Source organism: Leucopleurus acutus, assembly GCF_964270905.1.
Source record: "Leucopleurus acutus genome assembly, chromosome: 2".
NCBI lineage: Eukaryota > Metazoa > Chordata > Mammalia > Artiodactyla > Delphinidae > Leucopleurus > Leucopleurus acutus.
In genome coordinates this window covers 137,883,868-137,909,275 of record NC_139143.1, presented here as the reverse complement: position 1 = coordinate 137,909,275, position 25,408 = coordinate 137,883,868, and the positions used below count along the sequence as shown (strand labels likewise).

Here is a 25,408-nt window from a genome sequence, read left to right as displayed (position 1 = left end):
TGAACTTATTTACAAAACAGAAACAGACTCACAGACGTAGAAAACAAACTTATGGTTACCAAAAAGGAAAGGGAGTGCAGGGAGGGATAAATTAAGTTTGGGATTAGCAAATACAAACTACTACATACAAAATAGATAAACAAGGTCCTACTGTATATCACAGGGAACTATACTCAATCTCTTGTAATAAACTATAATGGAAAAGAATCTGAAAATATATATATGTACGTGTGTGTGTGTGTATGTGTGTGTGTGTATATATATATGAGAATCACTTTGCTGTACACCAGAATCTAACACCATAAATCAACTATACTTCAATTTAAAGAAAAAGAGCAGCCAAGTTCCTCACCTCTCCTATCCAATTTACTCTGTGATCCACCCATGGCTCCCCACTGCCTGCATGATAAAGTCCCAGCTCCTTGGCATGGCATCCAAGGACTAAGATTCATGAAGTTCATCTGAAGTCCCATGGTCCCAAATCTCTGCTCTCTCAGTCTCCCCTCTCCCTTCTTTCTAACTTCACTGAACACATTAGTCCTCTAGAACCTTTCTGCAGCCCCTGCTTTGGCCTGCTGCTTTGCCCTGCACATGCGTGCTGGGAATGCCCTTATCTAACTGGCAACCTCCTGTTCACTGTCCAACATTTGGCTCAAGATCCACCTCCTCTGTGCAGCCTTCCACGCTATGTGACTCAGGGATCTTGACCATCTCCTTCTCTGCAACCCCAGGGTCTAATATGTGTGTGTGTGTGCATGTTGATTTAAACACGCATCACACGCTACAGTGGCCTCATTTACCTGTGACATTTTCTGTATTAGGCTAGAAACCCTTGGGGCGCAGAGACTGAGTCTCATGCATTTCTGACTCTATGTATCTAACATAGTTCTTGGCCCACAGAAGATGTGCCAGGATCATCTCTCAGACAGATAAACTACTGACGGGAACTTAAGACATTTTATCAAAAGGAAGAAAGAAGTAAATTTCTGCTTACTAATCCTAAACATGCCTCTTTCGGCAGCTTAATTAAGATACTGAGAAAAGGTGTATGTCTTTTCTATAGAAAATGCTGACACCTGAGGAGTGGGATGTGCGTCAGAGACAGACTTGTAACAAAACTTAATGAAAAACACCTAGAAACTGTGGGGGAAAGACCACTTTCTTCAAAGCACCCAGCATCTTTTGTTTGATCTGGGTCTCAGAGCATCACGAGGGGATGCAGCCTGGCTCTGGCTTGAAGAGACTGACCTCGGGGCTTGGGCAGGCAGCAGCGCTTCAGCACAAAGCTGATGTTGTCTGTGCGCAGGATCTGCTTCTTCAGGTGGCTCATGAGGTCTCCAAGACTGGGGAAGCTTCGGTCTGAGCCATGCAGGCTGTAGCGGCCCTTCTGCACCTCAATCTGAAAGTTCTTGAACTGCTTCTGGACACCCAGCAACTGCCATTCAAGAAAATAATCAGAAAGGATTTGTTTTAAAAAGGGCTCAAGCAAATCTCTCATGGGTATGTATGATGTTAACAACAGGAGAAGCTGGGTAGAGGGCATACAGAAACTCTGTACTATCTCTGTAATGTTTCTGTAAAACTAAAATTATTCCCTAATAAAAAAGCTTATTATAAGTAAATGAAATAATAACTAATAAAGGAGATCCAGGAGAAGGCACTGATAAAAGGGAGTTAACACCAAGGAGACAACCTAACAGCAGTGATTTCTACAAGAGAATCACTTCATTTTGGCACTTCAGATGAACTTCATGAAAACACCAACCTCACAGGACTGCTGCTAAGATTATATGGCAGGGCCCGTGTAAAAACGTTAGTAAACACTTTTATAAAGGTTAGCACATATTATGCATGAAATAATAAGTACTATAGAAAAATTTATCCAGGAACTCCCTCAAACTGAGCTCTTCCAAGAACCTCCTGGGAGGTGGCAGACAGCTGTCTGGTCTGGTTTCCGAGCTGTATGGTGCCCCATAGAGGAAGTATAAGCAGAAGTTTTCCTTCATGACAACTTCTGTACAAAGGGAACTATTTTAGTATTTTAGTGGTTAAGAATGAAGGCCAGGGGCTTCCCTGGTGGCGCAGTGGTTGAGAGTCCGCCTGCCAATGCAGGGGACACGGGTTCGTGCCCCGGTCCGGGAAGATCCCACATGCCGCGGAGCGGCTAGGACCGTGAGCCACGGCCGCTGAGCCTGCATGTCCGGAGCCTGTGCTCTGCAACAGGAGAGGCCACAACAGTGAGAGGCCCGCGTACCGCAAAAAAAAAAAAAAAAAAAAAAGAATGAGGGCCAGAAAGATCTACTAACGCTGTAAACTAGGACAAGATATTTAAAATCTTAATGCTTCAGTTCCTTCATCTGTTCAATGGGGATAATACAACCTTATCTCATGGGGCTAGTGTAAGGATTAAATGAGAATATACAGGAAAAGAGCTTAACACAGTGTCTGGTGAGCTAAAATAAATAGTAGGAGTAATCCTATCTATGGTTCCTGTTTTCCCCAGGTAATGTGACACCAGGTAGACTACGTTACTGAATCACTGACATTCTCAGTACAGCACAGGTCAATTCCACCTCAAAAGGTGGTTGGGCCGTCTCATGCTCACATCTGTGATAAAAATATTAAATTTCCTCCAAAGACTGACGGAACGCAGAAGAAAGGGATCCTGCCAAGGCAACAGGCCTGCAAAGTGCTGAGCCACTGCACCCGTTATCAGCCACAAGGCTGAGCTGTACAGGAGCACCCCAGGCGAGCAGTGGCCCCTACAGACTTCACCTATGACTCTTGGCAGCACTGGGTTCCTTCTGCCATTTCCTCTTCCACTCTTGACTGAGTCCAGCCCCAGAGATTCTCCAGTACTTTTCCTTCTGGTATCTGAGGTCTGCAATATGCTAACATGCTGACTCTCATCTTGCAGTCCCTCCCCTGCCCCAATTCTCCTAGCTCATGGTGAACCCATGCAACACTACTGTATTTATTTGGACTAATTCTGTAAAACTCTTGTCTTTTAAAATAGCCCAGGACTTCCCTGGTGGTGCAGTGGTTAGGAACCCACCTGCCAATGCAGGTGACACAGGTTCGATCCCTGGTCTGCGAAGATCCCACATGCTGCAGAGCAACTAGGCCCGTGTGCCACAACTACTGAGCCTGTGCTCTACAACCCACGAGCCACAGCTACTGATTCCACAGCTACTGAAGCCCGCACGCCTAGAGCCTGTGCTCCACAATAAGAGAAGCCACCACAATGAGAAGCCCGCGCACCGCAGAGAAGAACAGCCCCCGCTCACCACAACTGGAGAGGGTCCGCACGCAGCAGCGAAGACCCAATGCAGCCAAAATAAATAAATAAATAAACTGACTGATTAATTTAAAAAAATAGTCCACTTCTTGTGTTTTAAAAAATTACATGAATAACGAAGCACTGTGGTCTAGTGAGGTCAAGTTTGCAATTTGGCTTCAGGATTTCTCTCACATCATTCCCAGCTTCCAACCACACCTGAGTCACTAACAGACATCTTGTCAAAACACATGTCAGTAATTTGTCTGTTAAAATGTCTGCACCTACCATCTGGGGACAACTGTGTTAGGCCAGGTTGCCAACAGGCCTCATTGGTGCTAGTCTGTACCAGTGAATGCCCAGACACAGCTCTGGGTCTTTGATGGTCCTGGCACCGAGTGTTTTGTGTGAGCTGGTTTTCTGGTTGTGTTCCACCTTCCAGAGCACAGGGACCCCTGCCATGGGTCCCTTGCAGGAAGAAAGGGCCATAAGGATGAAAGGGTATGGGGTATGGCTGCCTGGGAAGGGGCTCCTTTTGAGGTGCAGGCTGTCCCTGTCAGAACTGCCGGAGATTTTCTCAGAGCCCCAGGCTTTTCTACCCCCATCCCCCAAGGGTGGTCCTCCTGGATGAGAGGTTGCACTGACACCCTGTGGCCACATGGGTTGGCCCCAGCCACTGTCTTGACTGACCTCAGACTTTTCAAAGCAAGTGACGGTCATGAGGATGTTGTCAAAGTCGGTGCAGCTCCACCGCAGCACGTACATTCCCTCCTCGCTTCCTTCTTGCCGCAACTTATTGATGGCATATTCTGTGCTACAGGGAGAGAGGCAAAGAGAGAAAGCTCACCCCAAACAGAAGCACTCGAAACCCCATGGGATGTCCACTTCCTTGAGCTGCCTCAAGTCTGACGGCCGCTCACAGTACCTGTCCTGGGTCCTACCGTCGTCTCTGGTATGAGACAGAGAGCTTGTCTCATATGCTTGTTCCTGACTTCCCCACACACGCCGCTTCCACTCTAGCCAGAAGAGCTCCCCCCAAGGCTGAGGATGCAGAGCTGACCGTGATGCAGTGGTAGGGGTCTCTCCCCCCATCTCAGGCAGCACAACTAGAACAGAAGCCTCAGGATAGCATGGACTTGGAGTTGTTCTGTTTATTGCTGCATCCCCAATAACCAGAGCATGCCTGGCTCACAGTTCTCAATAAATAAGTGAACAACTGAATAATAAACACTGAATAAAGAAATCAAGGATCAGAAAGCTGTGAGTAGAGAGCCTGCCTATCCTATACTCCCGTGTCCCCAGGACTAACAAGTCCGGCACACAGAGGGCAATGAGCAAACAGCTGCTAAATAAACCCACATATGAGGTTACTACACCCAGTGAGTTCTGCTCACTGAGTGTTGGTAAAAGAGGGCTGTGTGGTCAGCACGTGTTAGAGAATGGCAGAGACCAATGGCTCCCTGGTGGTTGGGCAGTGAGGGTAGGCAGACAAGAAACAAACGGACACGTACATAAACTTAATATGTCAGGAGGTAATAAACGCCACTGAAGACAAACAGAGCAGAGTGAAGGAGTCAGGGAGTGCGGGTAGCAGAGGGGGAAGAGGTGTCGTTGTTTTATATAAGGTGCTTGGGTAAGACTTTACCAGTTAGGTGGTATCTGAGTGACACCTGAAGGAAGTGGTGACTGCTGAAATTCTGGAGGGAGGGATTTCCAGACCAAGGGGAAAAGCAAGTGCCAAGGCCCTGAAGCCTAACTATAGTTGGCATATTTGAGGGACATGCTTTATTATAAAGCTCAACCCTTGCTCTGCAATTCCTTGGTGTGTCTGTCTGTCTCCCTGTGAGTCTGTGAGCCTCTTCAGGCCAGGGACCACACCACTGACAAACTGCCTGTCCACAAGGCAACTGGGATCAGGAAGAAGGTGGGAACCGCTTCACGTGAAAGGTGGCTGACGAGATGCTTCCACAGATACATTTCGGTCTGGAAGAGAGACTCCGAAGAAACACAGCAGCTGTTTTCCTGTGCCTGAAGGATGGTCGCACGCAAGAGGAAGCAAACTGAATCCCTGTTGCTTCAAAAGGCGGAACTCAGATGAGTAGACAGAGTTACAGGGAGGCAGACTTCAACTCCCTATGAGGAAGGTACGCATGTCTGTAACTGTCAGAGCTATAAGCTACTCGCTGCCAAGTGAAGCACTAAGTGCCCCATCACCGGAGGTGTTTGAGATGCAGGTGGGACGAGACACCCAGCAAAGCCCCTCCCAACTCTAAGGCTTGGTCACCTTCACTGGGCCTTCTGGCACTGGAGGACATGCTGACTTGGGATTCTGTTCCTACACCGTCTGCTGTCGAGACCTGTGCCCTGTCTTTCTTGAATCACCCAGAGCGTCTGGCACAGTAAGGGGCTAGGCAGTGTAGCACTTCTTGGTCAGCTGTGGAGAAGTGAGGGGTTCATCTATGAGGACACCCGAGGAAGGGAGAAGAAGTGAGGGGCTGCTGCAAGGACCAAGGTAAGAAATGACAGGAAGTCCTGACCAGGACAGCAGGGATGGAAAAGGGCACCAAGTAAGTATTCAGCGTAAATGCCTGATGACGCCCATGCCTGAGAAGGACACGCTCCCCATCACTAACACGTGGGTTCTTTTCACACCAAAGGCAACTGAAAATGTTTTCGAACCAACCAGATTGGACCGTGACAGCCATTCTGTATGTTGTGGACGATCAACGGGGGAGCCACGTCGGTGCAGAGGTAATGATGGGCATCTGCTGTGAGCCGGAAGTAGCCGTCCACGAGGGACACAAAGGACAAGGCCTCCTCGTGGGAAGAGAGCTTCAGTTCCTGGCGAGAGAGTAGAAATGCCCATGGTTACATCACGTGCCTGCCATCTTAAGCAGGTGACTCTCTGGGGAGGTACAGAGTGAGAAGATATTTAACACAATGAAGAATGTACAACCCCAAAGGGAAGCTCTTTTTTTTTTTTTTTTAATTCTTTTCTTTTTTTTTTAAAACCCCACATTTGTTTATTTTTTTGGCTGTCTTGGGTCTTCGTTTCTGTGCAAGGGCTTTCTCTAGCTGTGGCAAGCGGGGGCCACTCTTCATCATGGTGCGCGGGCCTCTCACTATCGCAGCCTCTCTTGTTGCGGAGCATAGGCTCCAGACGCGCAGGCTCAGTAGTTGTGGCTCACGGGCCTAACTGCTCCGTGGCATGTGGGATCTTCCCAGACCAAGGCTCGAACCCGTGTCCCCTGCATTGGCGGGCAGATTCTCAACCACTGCGCCACCAGGGAAGCCCGGGAAGCTCTTTTTGTCGATAGTAACTGCACCCCTTGCAGTTACATATAACTCTGTTCACCACACTCTTTCATCTCTTACTTCGAAACTTTTATCAGATTGAGGAACAGTGTGGGGGGGGGGGGCGCACGGGCAGCTGTGGCAGGCAGGAGACTGTGGAGAAGCTGCCACCCGGTCCAGATAGAAGAGGAGGCCTGAATCAAGGTGGCAGAGGTATAAAAGTAGAGGTGGGGGGGAACATAGTGTGCAGATGACACCCTGGTCCTGGCACTACACATTATTCCTAGTTACAGAAAAAGAAACAGAGGCACAGGTGTTTCATCTCATCCAGAGTTGGTCTAGAAGGTGAAACTCCTGGATTTTAGTCCAGGAATGGTCCCAGACACAATGATAAGGTTTCTAGATTAAATCCAGGAACCTCTGAGGGTCTGGAGAAGGCAGAGAGTCTTACTCCAAGTGGGAGAGGCAAAGGTAAAAGAAGAGGAGGGAGGGAGTTTCCATGGAAGGAAGAAAAACGCCTGGAGGTGAAGACAGGTGGGGTTTTGTCTTGATCTTACAACCCTGAGGAGAGATGACCATGTGAGAGGAGCTGCGGGGTCAACTAGGAACATCTGATGAAGGAAGGTTTGTAAAGCCATGATTTAGAGCTTTGTCTCACAAGAATATTAACAAACACCTGAGCCTTCAGAGAAGGGTAAAATGACACTTGAGTATATGACTCTTTCCTTAGCACTGGAGAAAGAAGAGGCTGGTGGCAGAGAAAAGTAGACAGAGACAAGAAGACCAGTGAAGGGGGGAGGGGTGGATATACGCAACCAGACAGAATGGAGGTAAGGGGCTTATAATGCGAGTTAGCTATGATGCCAAAGGAAGGGTGCTTTGGGGTTGTGAGACAAGGAGGCCAAGAGAGGGCAGGGAGGGCTACCATAGGGATGGCGATTCAGGAAGGAGGCTCTGTGCTAAGTGTGCTTCCTTTCGGGTGTGACCTGGCATCTCCCTGCAGAGCCCCAAAGAGCAAACTCAAGACGGTATGGCTTGGGCAGCCGTTCACCCAGTCACATACAAACAAAAGTACGTAAGCACTTAAGTTCTCTGAAAGCGGAAGTCTGAATAGAAAGGGGAGATGTCAAGAAGATGCAGAGAGAAGAGATAAATCAAGATATGATCTGATAACATGGCAGCATCATGCTCTCCTGAAAGACCAGCAACCAAAAGTACTGCTTGGAAATGCCATGGCTGGGAAGGGATGGAGGAGTGAGATAAGTAAGAAAAAGCATCGCATAGTGTTAACCCACAGGTTCAGGAGCCAGATTAGCTGGGTTCAAATCTCCGTATCTCTACTTGCTATTACATTTAAGCATATATAATCATCATTTTTATTCGTCAAAAATTGTCAAATATTGGCAATTTCAAGTAATTTAATGTAATAGCTGTATGACCTTGGACAAGTTACTTAACTTCTTTGTGCCTCAGTTTCCTCCTCTGTAAAATGGGAATAACAATATACCCACCTCATAGGGTCGATATGAAAATGAAAAGAGTTGGTATTCGTAAAGCTTTAAGGTAGGAAATACCTGGCACACAGCAGGGCTAGTATTTGTAAAGGAAAACAAGGTAACGAGGAGATCAGGTATCGATTTCTTCTTGCCTTCCGCCTGCTCTCTGCACAGCACTGTAGCTGGGCACAGAGCTGCCAGCCCCTGTTCCAGGGTGAGCACTGACTTAGACGACAGGTGCCCCGTCTGGGTGCCAGACTTGACTCTGTCAGCCAGGACAGATGGGGCAGGCTCACAAAGCTCGCATCAGCTGGCTGCAGTTCCTCCTCCCCTGCCACGCATCTCCAGGGTTTGGCCATGTTGGACAGCCAGACCACAAATGGGCCAACCTCTCCCTCACTACAGAGTCCCTGGGGAAGAGAACACCGTGGAAACCAAAGCAGTGCAGGCTGGAGCTGCCCCTGTGCAAGCTCCTACACCTCTCCCTAAGTCTCAGATTCCCCCCTGGAAGTGGAGCCAAAATCCTGATATCTTAAGGTCTTTGTAAGGACTAAATAAGATACTGCAGACACATCATATAACATGACTTAAGATCTATAATATGCTGAATAAATAGCATTTATTTTTATTTTCTCCCTCCCACCATTTTCCATCTCTCCACTAACATCTATATGGGCTCTTCTACTTCCTTCACGTTTTTACTACAGTTTTCTAATGAAATCAATGTATCTTTATTGTTTAAAAAAATGGGGAGGATGGGGAGAATTAAAAATTAAAATCGTTCATATTCCCATCATAAACGAATAGTTGTTAATATCTGATTATTTTTCTAAGAGCATGTGTATGTATATGCATAAACTTTTTAAACAAAATTGGTTCCATTCTACCAATAGTTTTATATTCTGCTTTCTTCCATTTACGAAGCATTTTTATGGATATTTTTTTAGTTCAGCAATTCGTTTACAGAATATTCTACTACTCAGATGAGTTGTGTTTTATTCTCTCGTTTTCCTATTATCATATATGCAGGTTAGTTTCAGTATTTTGACATTGTAAATACTGCTGGGATAAACATTCTCATTCATATACCACTGCCTGCATCTCTCATTGTTTCTAGAAGACAGGTCCTCATTTCCTATGGAGGGATTATATAGATAGTTTCAAGGCTTTTAACACATGTTTACCAAATTGCTTTCCCAAATGGTATATCAAAAAGACTAGTTACTCTAGATGTAAAAGAATGACCATCTGTCCTAAACCATATCACCAGATTCTTTCCCCGTACTAAGTGTTATGATTTTGACAAAGTATTTGCCAATTTTCAGGCAAAACATGGTATTTCCCTAGATGACTACCTTCATTGCATGGAGGAGCACCGTGTCTCACCCACCTGTCCTCCCCATGTGACGTCAGCTGTGACTTCCCCAACACAAACATGTTTATTCTGGCAGGACTCCCACTTCCCCTGCCAAACTGGGGAAGTGACTTCCCCTGCCTGTCTAGATCACGTCCTCAAGTGATACCAAAAAAAGAGGAAGAGAGGTTGAACACCCCTTCCTCTGTCCGAGAGTCACTTGGCTGTGCTTGACACCATGATGAGGACTGTCATTGTGGCCAGAGCTGCCAGCTGGACAGTCTGCTCAAGTGCAAAGTGGGGCTTCCCACCGACCTCATTCCAGATGACCCACACAACTCAGCAGAGAGGCTGTGCAGGAGCCCTTGGGAGAAAATGCTGACACTCACTCAGTGATGTGGATCGTCAAATCCACTAACTTTTGTGAACTAAATATTGATGCTGAAATATCTTTGGGAAGACAGCAAATCCTGAAGCAGATACACATTTGAAGACCAAAGAAAGGCACTAGAATGTACTCAAGTAACTTAAAAACAGACATTGATAATGTCAATGTCAGCAAAAGGGACTTTTTGGCTTAAATAAGATGATCATAAGATTTTCTCTTTGGGACAGGAACTCTGAAGAGCACATGCTGCATAACTGTCCTCAGCAAAGTCTCCCTCCGAACACCAGACCCAGGCCGAATCACTTCTGAAGCAAACTTACCATTTTTTTGTTGTCCTGCTTATTAATGCTGACCACAGACTCCTTGATTACAATGTCAGTGATCTCAGGGAAGTAAGAAAAATTGTTCCACTCTTCCTGGATTTTATTTTTCTCCTCATCCTTCTTGTGTTTATTTTCCAGCTTTTTCCGTTTCAGTTTATTTTTTTCCTTTTCAACAGGAACAACCTGATAAGATACATAAAAGTGACAGAGTGAAGTCAGCTTTCTCATTTTCTATTGGTATTTCTCATTTTCTCCTGGCAAACCAACAGAAGGCCTGAAGCCGAGGAGGAGAAAGCCAGTGTGCCTGGATTGACAGAGGAACTGGGAGAGTTAGCACCCATGAGCCTATTTGGGTCCCCATGGGCCTACTGGTCCCATCAGGGATGCCTGGGATCCTACACCTGGAAGAGATCTTAATGAACACACCGACTAAACTCTTTACATAATCTATAATGTGCAAGCAAGCTCAGGAACAGAAATAACTGCTCACTAGACACGCATCTACAATCAGGTCCCCCCATTTGAACATAGGCTTTCTCCTTTTACAATCTATCACTGATTGTCTTGACTTTATAGCCATATTCAAGTTGGAATTTTCAAGAGAAGGTATGAATCCCATGCTTGGATAACCTAGGGAGTCATACATGTCTGCACAAGCTTGCGTATTTTGTGTAGCAGAAGTCTTGGAGACTAGAAATCTGGGATAAGATCCTGCCTCTGCCATTTACTTAGTTAGGTCATCTCTTTGTGCCTCCATTTCCTCATCCATAATCAGAGATCTTACATCTTCACAAGGTTCTTGGAGCAGTAGGTAAGTTCTTATTAACACAGTACCCACACTACACAGAAAACACTTGATAAATGTTTGGCACTGTTATTTTAGCATGAAAATAAAATAGGAGTAGAAAGTAAATCTCACCTTTACTTTAATATTATTATTATTTACAATAATAATGATGATGGTAATAGTAGCTGTAATAATTTATTGAACATTTATCATATGCCAAGCTCTGTGCTAAACGACATTCCGTTCTCTCAACACTATGAGGTAATACACTAAGTATCGCCATTTTATAGATGAATAATATGTGGCTGATATATGTGAAGTAACCCTCCCAAGGCCATGTGAGTATAAACAGTGGAGCTAGGATTTGAACCACATCTATTTAGATTTAAAACCCATGCTTTTAAACCACTCTGCTCTATTGCCTCATCCAACAAACACTTCAAAAAGAAGCTCCAGATTGCAAGAAAAATTACTCTATCTCACAGAACCAGAGGGCTGAATTCAATTCTTGGCATAATCACTATTAGTTAGTTATGACCTTGGGCAAGCTTCTTAACTTGTCTGTGCCTCTGTGTTCATCTATAAAATAGGGAAAATGGTAGTATCTCTCATAGATTTGTTTTAAGGAATAATTGAGTTAATACATGTAAAATGCTTAGAAAAGTACTTGGTACATGGTAAGCACTTGGTACATGTCTGCTGTTACTACTATATTATTACATATTGTATATGTTGTTATTATATTTCTGTTTCCCTACAGAACTCAATAAATATTTATTTTAGATCTGCTGCTACATGGATACAATAAAAGATGAATGATACATGGTCTCTAGCCCATGAAATAAACTCAGCTGACAGGGGTGATGAACATGCAAAGAGATAATCCCAACAGAATACACGGAACACACCATGTGACACAGGATGCTCTGTTCTGATCAGCCACCTATCAGCACTTACATTTGGTTTCTGCCTCCACTGGATTCCAAGATTTCCAGTCACCATCACTTCATAGCAGAGAATGTTTCCATTATCATTCGGATGGAACCGATTCATCTCATTTTCTGATGAAATCAGTAGCATGGAAGTCTCAAATATTTCAGCACCATAATGTTTTGTCAAAGTTTCCAAGGTAGCCAGGTATTTCACCTTCAGGTCGTGTGTGGACACACTGCTGTCACAAATGGTCTTGTTGTTAAACTCCTTTAGGAAATCCTTGAAAACATTATTTATCCGCATCCTGGTGAGAAGGTTCCTCTGTCTGATGGACTTATTCAATGTTTCTGGAATATATCGCTTGTAGCTGAAAGTAAAAAAAATAAAGTCTCTTTTTCATGTATAGGTTAGCAGAATAGTGCAGAAACAAACCTAAGTCTATAAATCTTCCTTCCCTGTGTTGCCAAATGAGAAAGAAGGGTCTACTCCCAGAGGGTCTTAGATGGAGTAAAACTCTGAGGATGATAATCGTAAGGAGATTGAGGTGAACAGGGACTGAAAGAAAAGAGAAAAGTACATGTTCCACAGATTTTACTGAAATGGGAAATTCCTACAGGAATCATCAGATTTTCTGGGTCACAAAGGCAGGCAGCAAAATGCACTTATCTGTGTTTTTGTTTGCTAGTGTCACTGTTCCCGTGCACACTGGTGCTCACATAAACACACTGTTACTAAGATTCAGCATCAGTTAGAAAGCCGTCTGGAAGGTGTCAAGAGTGACAGAAGATGTTTTGTATGCTCTACTTGCCTATCTATTTTACAGTTTTTCTATAAAGATCAAAAACTACTTTTATAAGAAATGGGAAAAACCCATAAAAGCTAATTAAATACAAAAGATTTAGTGTTTGCCATGTGCAAATGTCTCAGATATATTAAATGGATCAACAAGTAAACTGAAAGATTAGTTACCCATCCAGGTGCTAATGAGAGAGTATCTATGACTAACAGAATCTCAGCAAACGGATATACTGCTAGAACAGGAGCCAGCTTTAAGAAGAGTGTGAACACCAAAGAAAAAGAGAACAAGTCCACTGGGGGTCAAAGTGGGGAGGCCCGTCGGCCAGTTACTCCCAGGCCTGAAAAAGCACCTAGCACAGGGAAATCCCTGCGGCACAGATGGTTTCACAACCGTGGAAAACTGTGGAGTTTGAAACTTATCCCCAACAAATATTGTAATTTTTTAGATTAATGTAATAGAGAGGAAAATCAGCAGAGAGTTATCATTTTTTACTTTAGCCTCATGAAAAAATAAAGAGGAGGTGCCTAGAGCAAAAGCCACAGAAAACAGAGAAAGCAGCAGAACAGCATATGTCTAATCAGTCCCTCCATTTCTGAGGAGCAACTTGTGATCTGCTCCAGACTCTGGTCAAGGGCAAGGAGATACAAGAAGTAACCTTATGAGAAGATACATGCCACCTATCACAAATAACACCACTATAAATAATTCCCTCTTCAAAATGAGACTGTCTTATGACAATCACAATAGCTCACTGATTTAAAAATTATATTTCCAGACTTCCCTGGTGGTCCAGTGGTTAAGAGTCTGCACTTCCACTGCAGGGGGCACAGGTTTGATCCCTGGTCGGGGAACTAAGATCCCGCATGCAGCACAGTGCGGTCAAAAAAATAAAATAAAATAAAAATTGTATTTCATAGATGGGTGGGAGTTATGCAGATTGAATACTCCTTCACAAAGACTTGATCACAAATGATAATTTTAAGTAAATACAGTTTTCTTAAGGTAAGTTGATCGTGCTTCACATCAGAATTAATGGCTCTCTAGTGAACTAGTTCTGGCTGGGAACGAAAGCAGCTGCCTGTAGAACTATACTGAGAAGGATTTTAGGACAGATCCAGCACAAAAGGAAAAAGTTCAGTGATAGATGGCAATGCCCAGCATGGGCAGAGAGGAAGGGGGAGGGCATGCAGGCCACTAATTTGACTGGCACCCCAGCTCAGAACTGTCACCCTAGTACAAATTTCTGAGGTCATCAGACAACATTCAAAATCAGGACACAGTTATAATGTGCTACCTTTCATAAATATTCTAAAAAAGAGTTGCACTCTGCAGAGAGCAGTAGTCAGCCAAAAGCTGGCAGTAGTTAAACTGAGATATATGAGGGGCTTCACTGGTGGCGCAGCGGTTGAGAGTCTGCCTGACGATGCAGGGGACGCGGGTTCGTGCCCTGGTCCAGGAGGATCCCACGTGCAGCGGGGTGGCTGGGCCCGTGAGCCATGGCCGCTGAGCCTGCGCGTCCGGAGCCTGTGCTCCGCAACAGGAGAGGCCACAGCAGTGAGAGGCCCGCGTACCACAAAAAACAAAAACAAACTGAGATGTATGAAAACATACAAAAATAACACCATTCCCACAATGAATTCTTTAGCCAGCAGGAAGGTTTACCTGATGTCCTTGGGAAGTTCTGGCAACTGCATCTTCTTCATCATGGCATAGTGGGAGATGGCCAGGACGGCCATTCCCAGACACTCGTTCTCAATATCATGCCCATCCTGCTCCGTCTTGGGGTCTCGAATGGGAGCCAGGCATTTGACCAAATCATACTGTCCCTTTGGAGCAGAGGTGAGAAGAAATGAACCACCACTTAAGTTTCAAGAGTCCACTCATGTTTCTGATCTTGAGAGGAAGGTTCCCCACACAGGGAGGTGCTACCCAATAAGCAGTACAGCAATGAGACTAACGAGATTTAGAGTTTCTCTGGCACCAAAGTTCTTTCTCAACAGCTGGGCATGAAGGGGCTTGGGAAAGGTCTCCCCAGGTTAATTCATTCGTTTAATAAATACTCACTGCGCACTATGCTGGGTGCTGGTGAACAGTATGAACACATGAAGCCCTTCTGTGGGGCTTCCCATGTAAGTGATGATGAAAAGCAGCATGTACTAGGCTTGGGCTGCACCAGGGCATGGGATGTGACAGCTGTCTGGGGTTTGATTATTTGTTAACTCCACAACAAACCGGTGTATAAATGACAGAGCACCACACACCCTTCTGATGTAGATTTACAGAAAGGAGAAGGAATCCAGATTCTACACTGCATCATTACCACACGTAAGTTTTTTCAACATCTGCTGTTCAAGTTTCCAGTAGTGGAATGTATCACCAAAATACACCCCCTCACTCATTGAGGCACGCCACATTCCACGAGCCAGTGACGGCTGCTAGGTCCCCTTTATTAAGCCCTAACCTGAGTGCCAGGCACTGTGCGAGGTTCCTCTCATTTACTATTTCACTTATTCTTTACAACAGCCCTATGAGGGGGATGCTAACATCATCATCTCTGCCTAACAGCTGAGAAATCTAAGGCACCAAAAGGTTAAATAACTTCATTCACTCACTTGGTAATCACTGATTAACAAGAACCAATTACGGGCCAGATGTTATTCTAGGTGCTAGGGATACAGCAGTTAACCAAACCACATCACTGACCTTACGGAGATTTCCAGGAAAGAAAGAAGAACAAACAGAAATATATAACCTCAAGTAGTTACCAAAACCAAAGTCAAGTATAAAGAATACTGTGGGAGCTGGGGGACCTAGTGGGTGGGGTAGAGGGTCAGACCAGATGTGACTGCAAGGCTACAGCTCTGCAACACTGTGCTACAGTCAAGCTCAGTCTTTAAAGCTCACGGACTGGAAGTGTACACAGCTCTTAGGATTGGGACCTCGTTAGCCTTTCTCCAGCTCAAAAAGAGGCAGACATGAAGTATGGGGGTGGTATTCCTATATAAGGAAGACACTCACTTTCCCTGAAGCAACTTTAGTTTAGTGGGTTTTGGATGGAGGGTTCTAACTGCTGCAGTTCCCCCTTTTCCCCAAGATAGGACTTATTGTTTCTCTCAGTAAGAAAAGGACACTGACCACTTCTACAAACTACCAAGGACCAACAACAATCATCTCCACCAGCAATGTGTGAAGAGGAGAACAAAATCTGAAACTATTTTGTCTGGCTGTGATTTTCTGTCAATATCACTGTACAACTACCTCAAGTAACTCATTACTGAAGCTCTGAAAAGTCAGGTTCTAATGTAATACTTACTCTTGAAGTATGGTGCACTCTTTTTTTTTACACTTCCTCTCCCAAAAAAGTAAAAGAATCAATCTCAGAAATGAATATATGTAAAACTGGGAGGCTGAATTCAAAAAGACCAATCTGAAAATGGCCAGTTCACTTATTTTTTCCACACAGTATGTGCCCAGGGCTGTGCCCTGTCCCATTTCTCTACTGTCTCTGAGGCCAGTCCTCAGGTATATTATGGAACGTGGATAGTGTGCAATCAACAACTAAAGCTGTACAAGAGAATACAACTGTGACACATAACCCACACATGTAAAAGTACATCCTAAGGAAATAATAAACAGAACACATATTTAGACGTATGTATGAGGCTGTTTTGTAACAGTGATAGCATAACAGGGGAAAAAAATCAAGAAAAACCAAATGTGTTCAGAAACAAGGATTAGTTAAATAAAGGCTGACTTCTCCTCTGGATTCCAGTCTCACGCTCGATTTCCTAGCCGAATCTCCACTTGTGTATCTCACAGGTGTCTCCAAAAGAGAGCTCCCAATTCCCACCCCTTCTCCAGCCTGCTGCTCCCAGTCTCCCTATGCAGGGAATCACTCCGTTATCTACCAAACACTGCCCAAAATAAATCTCAAAATTCTCTTTGATTCTTCAAATATCCTCACCTTCCACATCCAACTCATAAGCAAATCATATCAAATCCATCTCCAAAATTAATCTCAGATCCACCCATTTTTCTCCAACTCTACTGCCACTACACTGGTGCTACTGGCATCTAAGGAGAGGAGGCCAGGGGTGTGGATAGATATTCCACAATCCCTTACAACAAAGAATTAACCAGCCCAAAGTGTCAGTAGTGCTGCTTCTGAAAAGCTTTGCTCTACTCCGAAGAAATACTTTCCCCACTCCTCCCTTAGAATTGCAGACACTTTTTTATTCTTCAAAGTTCAGTATAAATACCACCTCTTTAGAGGGATCTTCTCCGATCACACTATTTAAATTAGGTCTCCCCATTCAAACCTCCCTCCCCATATGCTCTATGACAAAGGCCTTTTTCTTCATAGCACTTTTCACAATTTCTTGTGTATTATCTATGTATCATTTTATCTGCTTGTTTTGTTTGTCCAACTCGATTATATGTCTGGTGCTTGCAGAGACCATGTCTGTCTTGTTCACCACAGTTCCTGCAGCGCCTTAGCAAAAAGTACACAGACACTCAGAACAATAAGATATTTTCAAAAACTATAGTGCATAATACATATCTGCATGATAAAATCAGGAAGCACATATACAAAAATGTTAGTTATCTCAGGGTAATGTAATTTAGGTGACTTAACCTCTCTTTCTGGCTTTCTTCTAGTGTCTTATTGTTCTACCCTGCCACCACTGTGACTCAGAGTGGCCACCTCCTTCCTCTCTGTGACTGCTGAGAAGCACCTTTGTGATTAGCCCTGCTGAACTACACCTTCCCTCATTTATAGCTCCTCCCTCTGCTCTCTGCACAGGAGGCACTGTAGACACGAACTGAAATGGTAGGAGGGGGGAAAAAGAAAGGAATGGGGAAGAAGTAAAGCCCAAAAAGCCCACAAGTGGGATAACCAGCCGGTTGGATGCTGAACTGCCTTCCCCCTCCTCACCTGGGGCAAGTCCAGGGTTGGTGAGAACTACCCATGGAACAGGCCATAAAGCATCTTAGCTGCCACCATGGTCGGCTGTGCCAGGGAATCTGACCCCTACCATGTCTTACCCACCCCACAAACTCCAGGCTCTCCTGGGCCCAACATCTTACCTGAGCAAACAGATACTCCAATGAGCTGGCGTCAAGGAGAGGGGTTGCATCTGGAACTTTTTTTTTCTCGTAGCTATTCTTCTGCTTCTTTGGAGAATGTCGCCATACTGACTGCTCGTTATCATTGGTCCCATGCCAGTTGGTGAAATAGAACCTGTAAGGTAGGAAGATGAATGTTAACTGTGGGAAAGGGGACCTTGGCATGCGTGGGAGAGACATCCTGGTTCTACCCAGAGCGATCAGTGCCAGAGGTTAAACTTCCCTGAGAAGTAAACAGACAGACCTTTCATCTGTGTAGCGCTTCACTGTTTATAAGGTCCTTTTCTTTTCATTCTCACAAGCACTCTGTGAAGAGCATACTGCCAGAACCTCATCTATGACTCAGGGAGATAAAGTGACTTCCTTAAAATCACAAAGTAATTTCCACTCCGTCTTCCTAGATAGGAAAACACTGCTGTCTAGAACTAGATGCTAGCCCAGCAACTCCCTCCACTGTTAGTAATGCCAGCCTGCCTTGAATCCAAGACCTATTTCACAGTTTAACATTTCTGAAATCTAGTTTCATCATACAGTCAAGACATACCGTTAATGTAGCAGTGTTTCCTAATTCTCAGATGGCTGTTACTGACACTTTTTATCTTACAATGAACAAAGTTTTAAAACAGAAGAAATATACAAACACTACTACAAGCATCAGCTGCAGTGCCCTGAACTAATAAATGCTTCATATACATTATGCTATTTAATGCTTACAGCAACTGTACAAGGTATGTTTCACTGTTTCCATTTTATAGATGAGGAAAACTGAGGTTCCGAGAGGCTAGGTCACCTAAGACCACAAGCCTGTTTTCTCCACTACTACTTTCCTCTGCCATCTGTAAAAGAAACAATGAGTTCTGGAATGTGTGAAAGTGACTGAGCCAAGCTGATCCAGGCCAGCTCTAGGCTACAGACTCAGAGGGTACCTGGGTCTCTCTCCCTTGACATGCCCATGTGCTGATGAAAAACCACCACGGCATGGAGAAGGAACATATAAAACCTCCCAAAAAGGAGCTGCCGTTAAACTCAGATATCTGTCAGTGAGCTCTATTTGCAGAGCCTAGGGCATGCCAGGTCCTGGGCCAGGCTTTGGAACACAAGGGGTTCTCAGGCACAGTCCCTGCCTCCTGTGAATTCCCTGTCTGTAGCCAATCAGTTAAATCCAGGGGGCACATCTCATAAATAGGGCTACACTGTGACTTCCATGGACCCCACACAGTTTTCCTTTCCTCCATAAAAAAAAAAATTAAAGTTATATTTTACAACTATGTTGGTATAAAGATGAATATAATCCAGGCTGGATTATTTTTTTCCCTGATTTTAATAAAATTAAAACACTTCTGTGGACCCCTAATAACATCATGAGCCCAAGGCATTGTGCCTCATAGGTAAGTTTTTCTTGAACATGAGTGTCTCAGATAAGGTGTCAAAGGAGTACCAAGGAGGAAGAAGTTGCTGCCACTGCCAGGGGATGTGGCAGGGAAGGGTAAAGGGTTGGGGAAGGGAGTTGGCACTAGGATAAATAAATACCAGGCTATGGAGTCTGGACCATACACAGAAGGCAGAGGAAAGACTGAGCCAAACTGATGTGAGGCAGGATCCCACTGGAAGAAAGCCCCACAGAAGATGGACTGAAATGAGAGAGGCCAAGAGACAAGCAGGCACCTAAGGCAGCAGCCTGGGCAACGCCGTGAGGTTTGTGGGGGCAGAGGCCTCAGTGCCTTGCTCACCACTAAATCCCCAGCGCCTGGCATATAACAGGTGCTTAATACATGCTTGTTGGATGCAGAAACAGCAAATGAATGACCTAACTCAAGAAGTAGCAATTAAAATGGAAAGGATGGATAAGAAGTTACTTTAAAGGTAAAAATCAACATTTTACAACTTTCAAGTGATTCTATACAGCCCATCTTCCACAAAACTCACGGAAATGACTGATAATTTGACTGTGGCCTTTGGCATCTCTCTCTCAGACAGAAAGAGCCACGTATCCACAGAGTCCACATGCACCATAAACCACAGCTGCAGGACTGTCCCCGCACCTTCCCACGTGAGAGTAGAAGCCTGAGCCTCTCAGCTGACAAAAAGGCCAGAATTCATGCTGCCCCCAGGCTGAGGAGCCTGCTCTTCAAGGGCAGAACAGAGCAAGGTGGGGAGGACTCCTCCAGGATCGGTTGCCCCGGGCAGGCAGAAAGTAAGAGGTGAACCAGCCCTACCAGCTGAGCAGACACAGGAAATCTGACACTGGGGCAGAAAAAGATGGACAAGGCCATGGCCAACTCCTCTGACTGCTGAGGGAAATCCAAAATGGAGAGTTCTCTTCATTCATACAATAATCTAGTGATCTACTGTAAGTTCCAGGGGGTCTGCCTGGGAGGAGACAGGTGAGAGGGTCTAAATGGGATGATTAAGAGAGTAGCTAATAGGGCCCAGCATACTCCCTCGGGGCTGAACAAGGACATTTTCTGAGGTTGCTGTCTGAGCCCTGTGAGACTAGCCTTGCCTTGGAAGCCTTTAGGTAAGATGTTCAGACAAGATAAGGCAATGTGCAGCTTCTCCACTACAGAAAGGCTGAAGGAAGCCTAAAACAAGGCTGGATCTCTGGAAATTGCCTATAGTCAAAGGCTGACAGCTCTCTATTTAATAAGACAATAAAAAGAAAAAAACTTTAGATCAGTTAACTGCCAAAATCAACATCTTCCATAAGCAACAAGCATATATTGTATAGCACAGGGAAATATAACCATTATTTTGTAATAACTTTTTTTTTTTTTTTTATGCGGGCCTCTCACTGTTGTGACCTCTCCCGTTGCGGAGCACAGGCTCCGGACACACAGGCTCAGAGGCCATGGCTCACGGGCCCAGCCGCTCCGCGGCATGTGGGATCTTCCCAGACCAGGGCACGCGGCAGGTGGACTCCCAACCACTGCGCCACCAGGGAAGCCCTATTTTGTAATAGTTTTAAATGGAGTATAACCTACAAAAATACTGAATCACTATGTTGTACATATGAAACTAATATTGTAAATCCACTACACTTCAAGAAAAATAAATAAATAAATGTAACAACAGGGAATGTTTCAAGGAAAAAAAAAATCAACATCTTCCTAATCGCTAATAAGACAAAACTAGTAAGTACACTGAAGACAGAAATTGTGTGCCCCTTTCAAAATTAATTATTAAACTTGGGCCAATTCCTGATATTACAACATGCTAAAGGAAAAAAATTAAGAATGATCTAAATAAATGTAGTATGATAGCTGCTGATAGTCCTTTGCAGAATGATGTGGAAGAACACTGCAGGAAGGAAGGAGGGAGGGAAAGATTATCCCCCTTATTGGTGGGACAGACAGACCTGCCAATAAGAGATATGCCTTCCTTGCAAGTTTTTGAGAAAATTATATTACAGATGATTACATATTCTAAGTTTGTGTACAGCTATTATATACAACGAATTCTCTTTAGGCTTCTATAGAACTTTACTAATGGATAGTAAAATTCATTTAGATGATAAAGCAAGAAAACTTTTTTTTCTTAAAAAGGAACAGGGAGGGTGGGAGGGAGGGAGACGCAAGAGGGAAGAGATATGGGAACATATGTATACGTATAACTGATTCACTTTGTTATAAAGCAGAAACTAACACACCATTGTAAAGCAATTATACCCCAATAAAGATGCTAAAAAAAAAAAAGGAATAAAGAATATGCTTGTCTTATATTAAGATACATTACAAAACAATAGCTATCAAAATTATCTAAAAGCAGAAAACTATAATTAAAGTACAAGAACATAGAGCTGGGATTCCACTGAAATAGTCACCAACATTTATTTTCGTGTTACACCTTTTTTAGTGGTGAGATGCTGAGGTTTCAAAATTATGTAGTTTGTTGTAATGCAAATGTTTTAGCTTAGGGTGGGATCTTTTTTTCCAAGTTCAAAGAGCTTGTGGTAACAAAGCAATATCCTGTTGAAGCCCAATGTTAGGTACAAAGTCAAGGTGCCAAAAATGAGGCAGCCATGCACTTCCTGGCAGCTAACATAAACAGGGAGCTGGCAAAGACAGCTTTTAATCATGAGGCAGTCACATGACCAGCAAAGACGAAGGCCTCAAAGAGGATTCTAATGCTAACAAGACAATTCACTATGTGTGTAACTGTGAGTAACTCACTTCTCTTTTTTGGACATCAGTTTCCCCCTAAAAAACTGGAAGAATTGAATCAGGCAAACTCAGGTGTCTTCCAAGTCCCAGATTCTACCATTCTAGATTCCGAGCCAAGTGGAAAAACCTAGAGGGAAAGAACTAGAACTCAATGAGATGCCCCACTTCCTAGACTTCGAGCTGCAAATACATGTTTCAATGCTGGGTCACATAGCCAACCCCCAGGCCACAGAAAGCTAGATTACACTCTGAAAAACAAATCCAAATATAGTCACAAGGCTCAGCTGGGTGGGGTGAACGTTTCCCTAAATCTGGGGCGTGAAATCTCACGTGACACACAGCTCTCCTCTTAAGGTGAGACCATGGGTGAGTACAGAGAGAAGAGGAAAGTCAGCCCCAGGATGATTATCAAAGAACGTAGATCTGGTTCAGCTTCCGCTGAGAAAAACACCCAGGCCACTGTGGAATGGTAACAACTCTACTGACTCCCCAGAGTAAATAGCAGCTAAAATACTGAGGGCCTCTGAGATCTCCAGGGCTTTTCCAGCATGACTCGGCGTACCATTAGCATTTGAGCTAACCCACTGACTTAATCACATCTATGTACGTTAAGATTCTTTTCAGATACGATTCACCCTATTTATAATAGGGTGGATTTATAAGCTCCTCTGCTAAATGTATGTGTGAAAGTATGCTTAGCTAGTATCTAACAAACATACTTTCAATTCTAGGTACAGAACAAACACACTTATAAACTCAAAAGACTACAGTGGTAGTACTGACTGCCTGTGCCACCTTGGGAGACTACGTGACATTTAACAAAGTCTACAATATGGGAGAAAAGGCAAGTGAATACCCACCAGAAGAAAAATTACAGCCCCACTAGATAAAAATCCTCAGGGAGTGGATCAAAACATTCACCTCTTTAGAACAAGACCAAGCTAGGATTTCTAGGTTTCCACTTCAGGCAATGTTTCTCAAGCTCTCTAGCTGCAACTTTTAGTAAGAAACATATTTATTTTATCATGACCTAGTACATACAGACAGATTACATATCTCAAACTGAAGTTCTAAAAAACAATATTCTTAGGATATGTATATATGCCGATATTATCTGTCCTCATCTATTTCTCTCTTCTAAAAAAAATCCTGGTCATAACTCACTAAATTAAACTCATATCCATGATTCACTGAATAAAAAACTCTGCTGTAGGATACTAATTCTATTCAAACTACCCTCTGCATCATAATGATTTCTTTTCTAAAATGTGGCAGAGGAAGGTGGTCAAACTCACCTTGAATTGTTTTCCAAATACTGAAGAAGCCCTTTCTCATACCAAGCAAATACAAAACTTACAAGTTATAAAAATGACTACAATACTTCTTGGTAAGTGAATCAGGGCTCCAGGCTAACCGTTGCCCGTCCCTGCATGAGGGAGCCCAGCAGGCACCCATACCTCATCCGGTAGTGGAGCCGGAGTGACATCTTGTCGTCGACGGTGATGGTGCGATTCGGAGCATACCAGAGCTTGGTGTTCTCATCATACAGGGCAAAGAGGTTGTGACACAGAGGAGATATACCTGGGGAAAAGTAAAGGACACATCAGAAAATTAAAGACAGATAAATCTGGCCATCTGTTTCCAAAGCACAACATATGCAAAGACCAGAAATTCTCTTATCCAAAAAGAATCTACATCATATTCGCATCCTCTTAGGGCCAAATACAACTTCCAACCATGTTCAATCAGGCAGTTTTAAACAAAATAATAAAAAATTATGGCTCCCCAGGAATATATACTATAGCTCCTGGCAAACCAGGTTAAAACCATTTAAAAATAAAAGTCTAATAATATTTCTCATTACAATGTCTATGACAGAGTCTTACCAAATCCTGCTTCAAAGAAAAAAAGGCCATCTGAGAGGTTTCCAGATACCACCTGATGTGCACCTTGTTAATCACAGTGAGAAACATTCTTAGAGTTTGAGAAATCCCTAATCTGTCTCCTACAGAAAATGTTTAAACGGTTCTAACACACTGTGATTACACATTAAACATGTGAACAAGTTCCTGGCAGTAGCACATGAAATGTGTGTTAGAATAAATAACCAAAGTGATTTCTATCAGTGATCAAAATCTATTTCCATTAATAACAATACACTTAAGTACTCTGTATGGTTACCAAAAATATTTTTTATTGGTAGTCAACTAGCAAGAACATATATGCTTAAAAAAGGTGGTCCAACAGTGCTCCCTTGCCTCCCTACCTAACTGCCTCCTTTGATACAAGAATGTTCAAAAAGGTAAGGGAGATGATGAAGCCAGGAAAGTACTTTTCCACTCACTTCTGAGCCCATGATTAAAATTACACAGACCTGTAATCTAAAAGTGTCAGGGGAGATAGGAGAACGATTGCAAGTAGTCAATCATTGCTGATATTTTCATGTGTGGTCAGGCCTCAAACTAAGATACAATGAACTTAAAAAGCAAAAAATCATGGGAGAACATGAGGTAGCTGGCACTTGTTTCCCAACTCAGACATCTGAAGTGAGACTGACACTGACTGGGACCCTGGCTGGCCCTGCTCACCTAGGCAGGGACTCTATCCAATGCACACACTAAGTTAAGAAGTTACAGCTTTCTTGTCATCTTCATGCCTCTGCTGAATTCCTCAACTCCTGCTTCTCAAGATATTTGGGAGTTACCCCTTCAGAGTTACACTCCTCCATGTAACAGAGAAGATGGAGCTAAATTTCAAAGAGCATTTTCCCTTGGGAAAAATGGCAAATGGCTTTTGGATCCAGTATTATCAGGACTATGTTTCAGGTAAACAGTAGGTTTTCATTCATAAATTGGCTTCTGTGGACTGGCCTAGAAATCTAGCTTTTCTTTATACATATCCATATTTGAATGTGAAACATACATATTTGAAGAATAATTTATCTATAATCATGGATAGGTCTATAATTCTACCACAGGTCTGATTCAAACAATATTACTACTTAAAAATAGGAAGATGAAAGATACCGTTTATATAAAAGTACTGAAAAATAATAACAATACTAACATTTACTGAGGGCTTCGTATCAGGCATCAGGCTAACACACATCTATTACCTTTTAATTCTCCTAACACTTAATGTGGTTAAGTATTATTTTTGCCATGTTACAGATAAAGAAACTGAGATTTAGTCTGATTCAGGGTTACTCAACTAGTAAAATCCAGGGCTGGCATTCAAACCTAGATAGAGGTACTGAGGGGACAAATAATGAGAGCTAAAAGAACAAAAATTTACCATATATTGGTGAAAAATGAGGAAGTATACAGACCCCAAAACATCATGTACTATAATAATAGCTACAAGAATCTGTGGTATTCTGTATTCATCTATTTTTAAAATTTATTAATTTTTGCAACAATCCCCTGAGTTGGTTACAAAAGATAATACTCATTCTCTACAGACTGGGCTTA

At 43.5% G+C, this 25,408-nt stretch overlaps 1 protein-coding gene across 7 annotated transcripts in view; it reads right to left on the bottom strand.

The window, feature by feature from the left end:
* The window catches only part of JAK1 (Janus kinase 1), a 234,087-nt gene that overhangs the window by 22,893 nt on the left and 185,786 nt on the right, over positions 1–25,408 (bottom strand). For all 7 annotated transcript variants that reach the window (XM_082833853.1, XM_082833854.1, XM_082833851.1 and 4 more), the window contains 8 exons: positions 23,396–23,519; positions 17,740–17,893; positions 14,314–14,477; positions 11,877–12,219; positions 10,130–10,315; positions 5,961–6,118; positions 3,968–4,091; positions 1,249–1,435 (listed from right to left, as the gene is read on the bottom strand). In XM_082833853.1, coding sequence (XP_082689979.1) covers positions 1,249–1,435; positions 3,968–4,091; positions 5,961–6,118; positions 10,130–10,315; positions 11,877–12,219; positions 14,314–14,477; positions 17,740–17,893; positions 23,396–23,519 — 1,440 coding nt within the window. The remainder of the gene's footprint in view (positions 1–1,248; positions 1,436–3,967; positions 4,092–5,960; positions 6,119–10,129; positions 10,316–11,876; positions 12,220–14,313; positions 14,478–17,739; positions 17,894–23,395; positions 23,520–25,408) is intronic.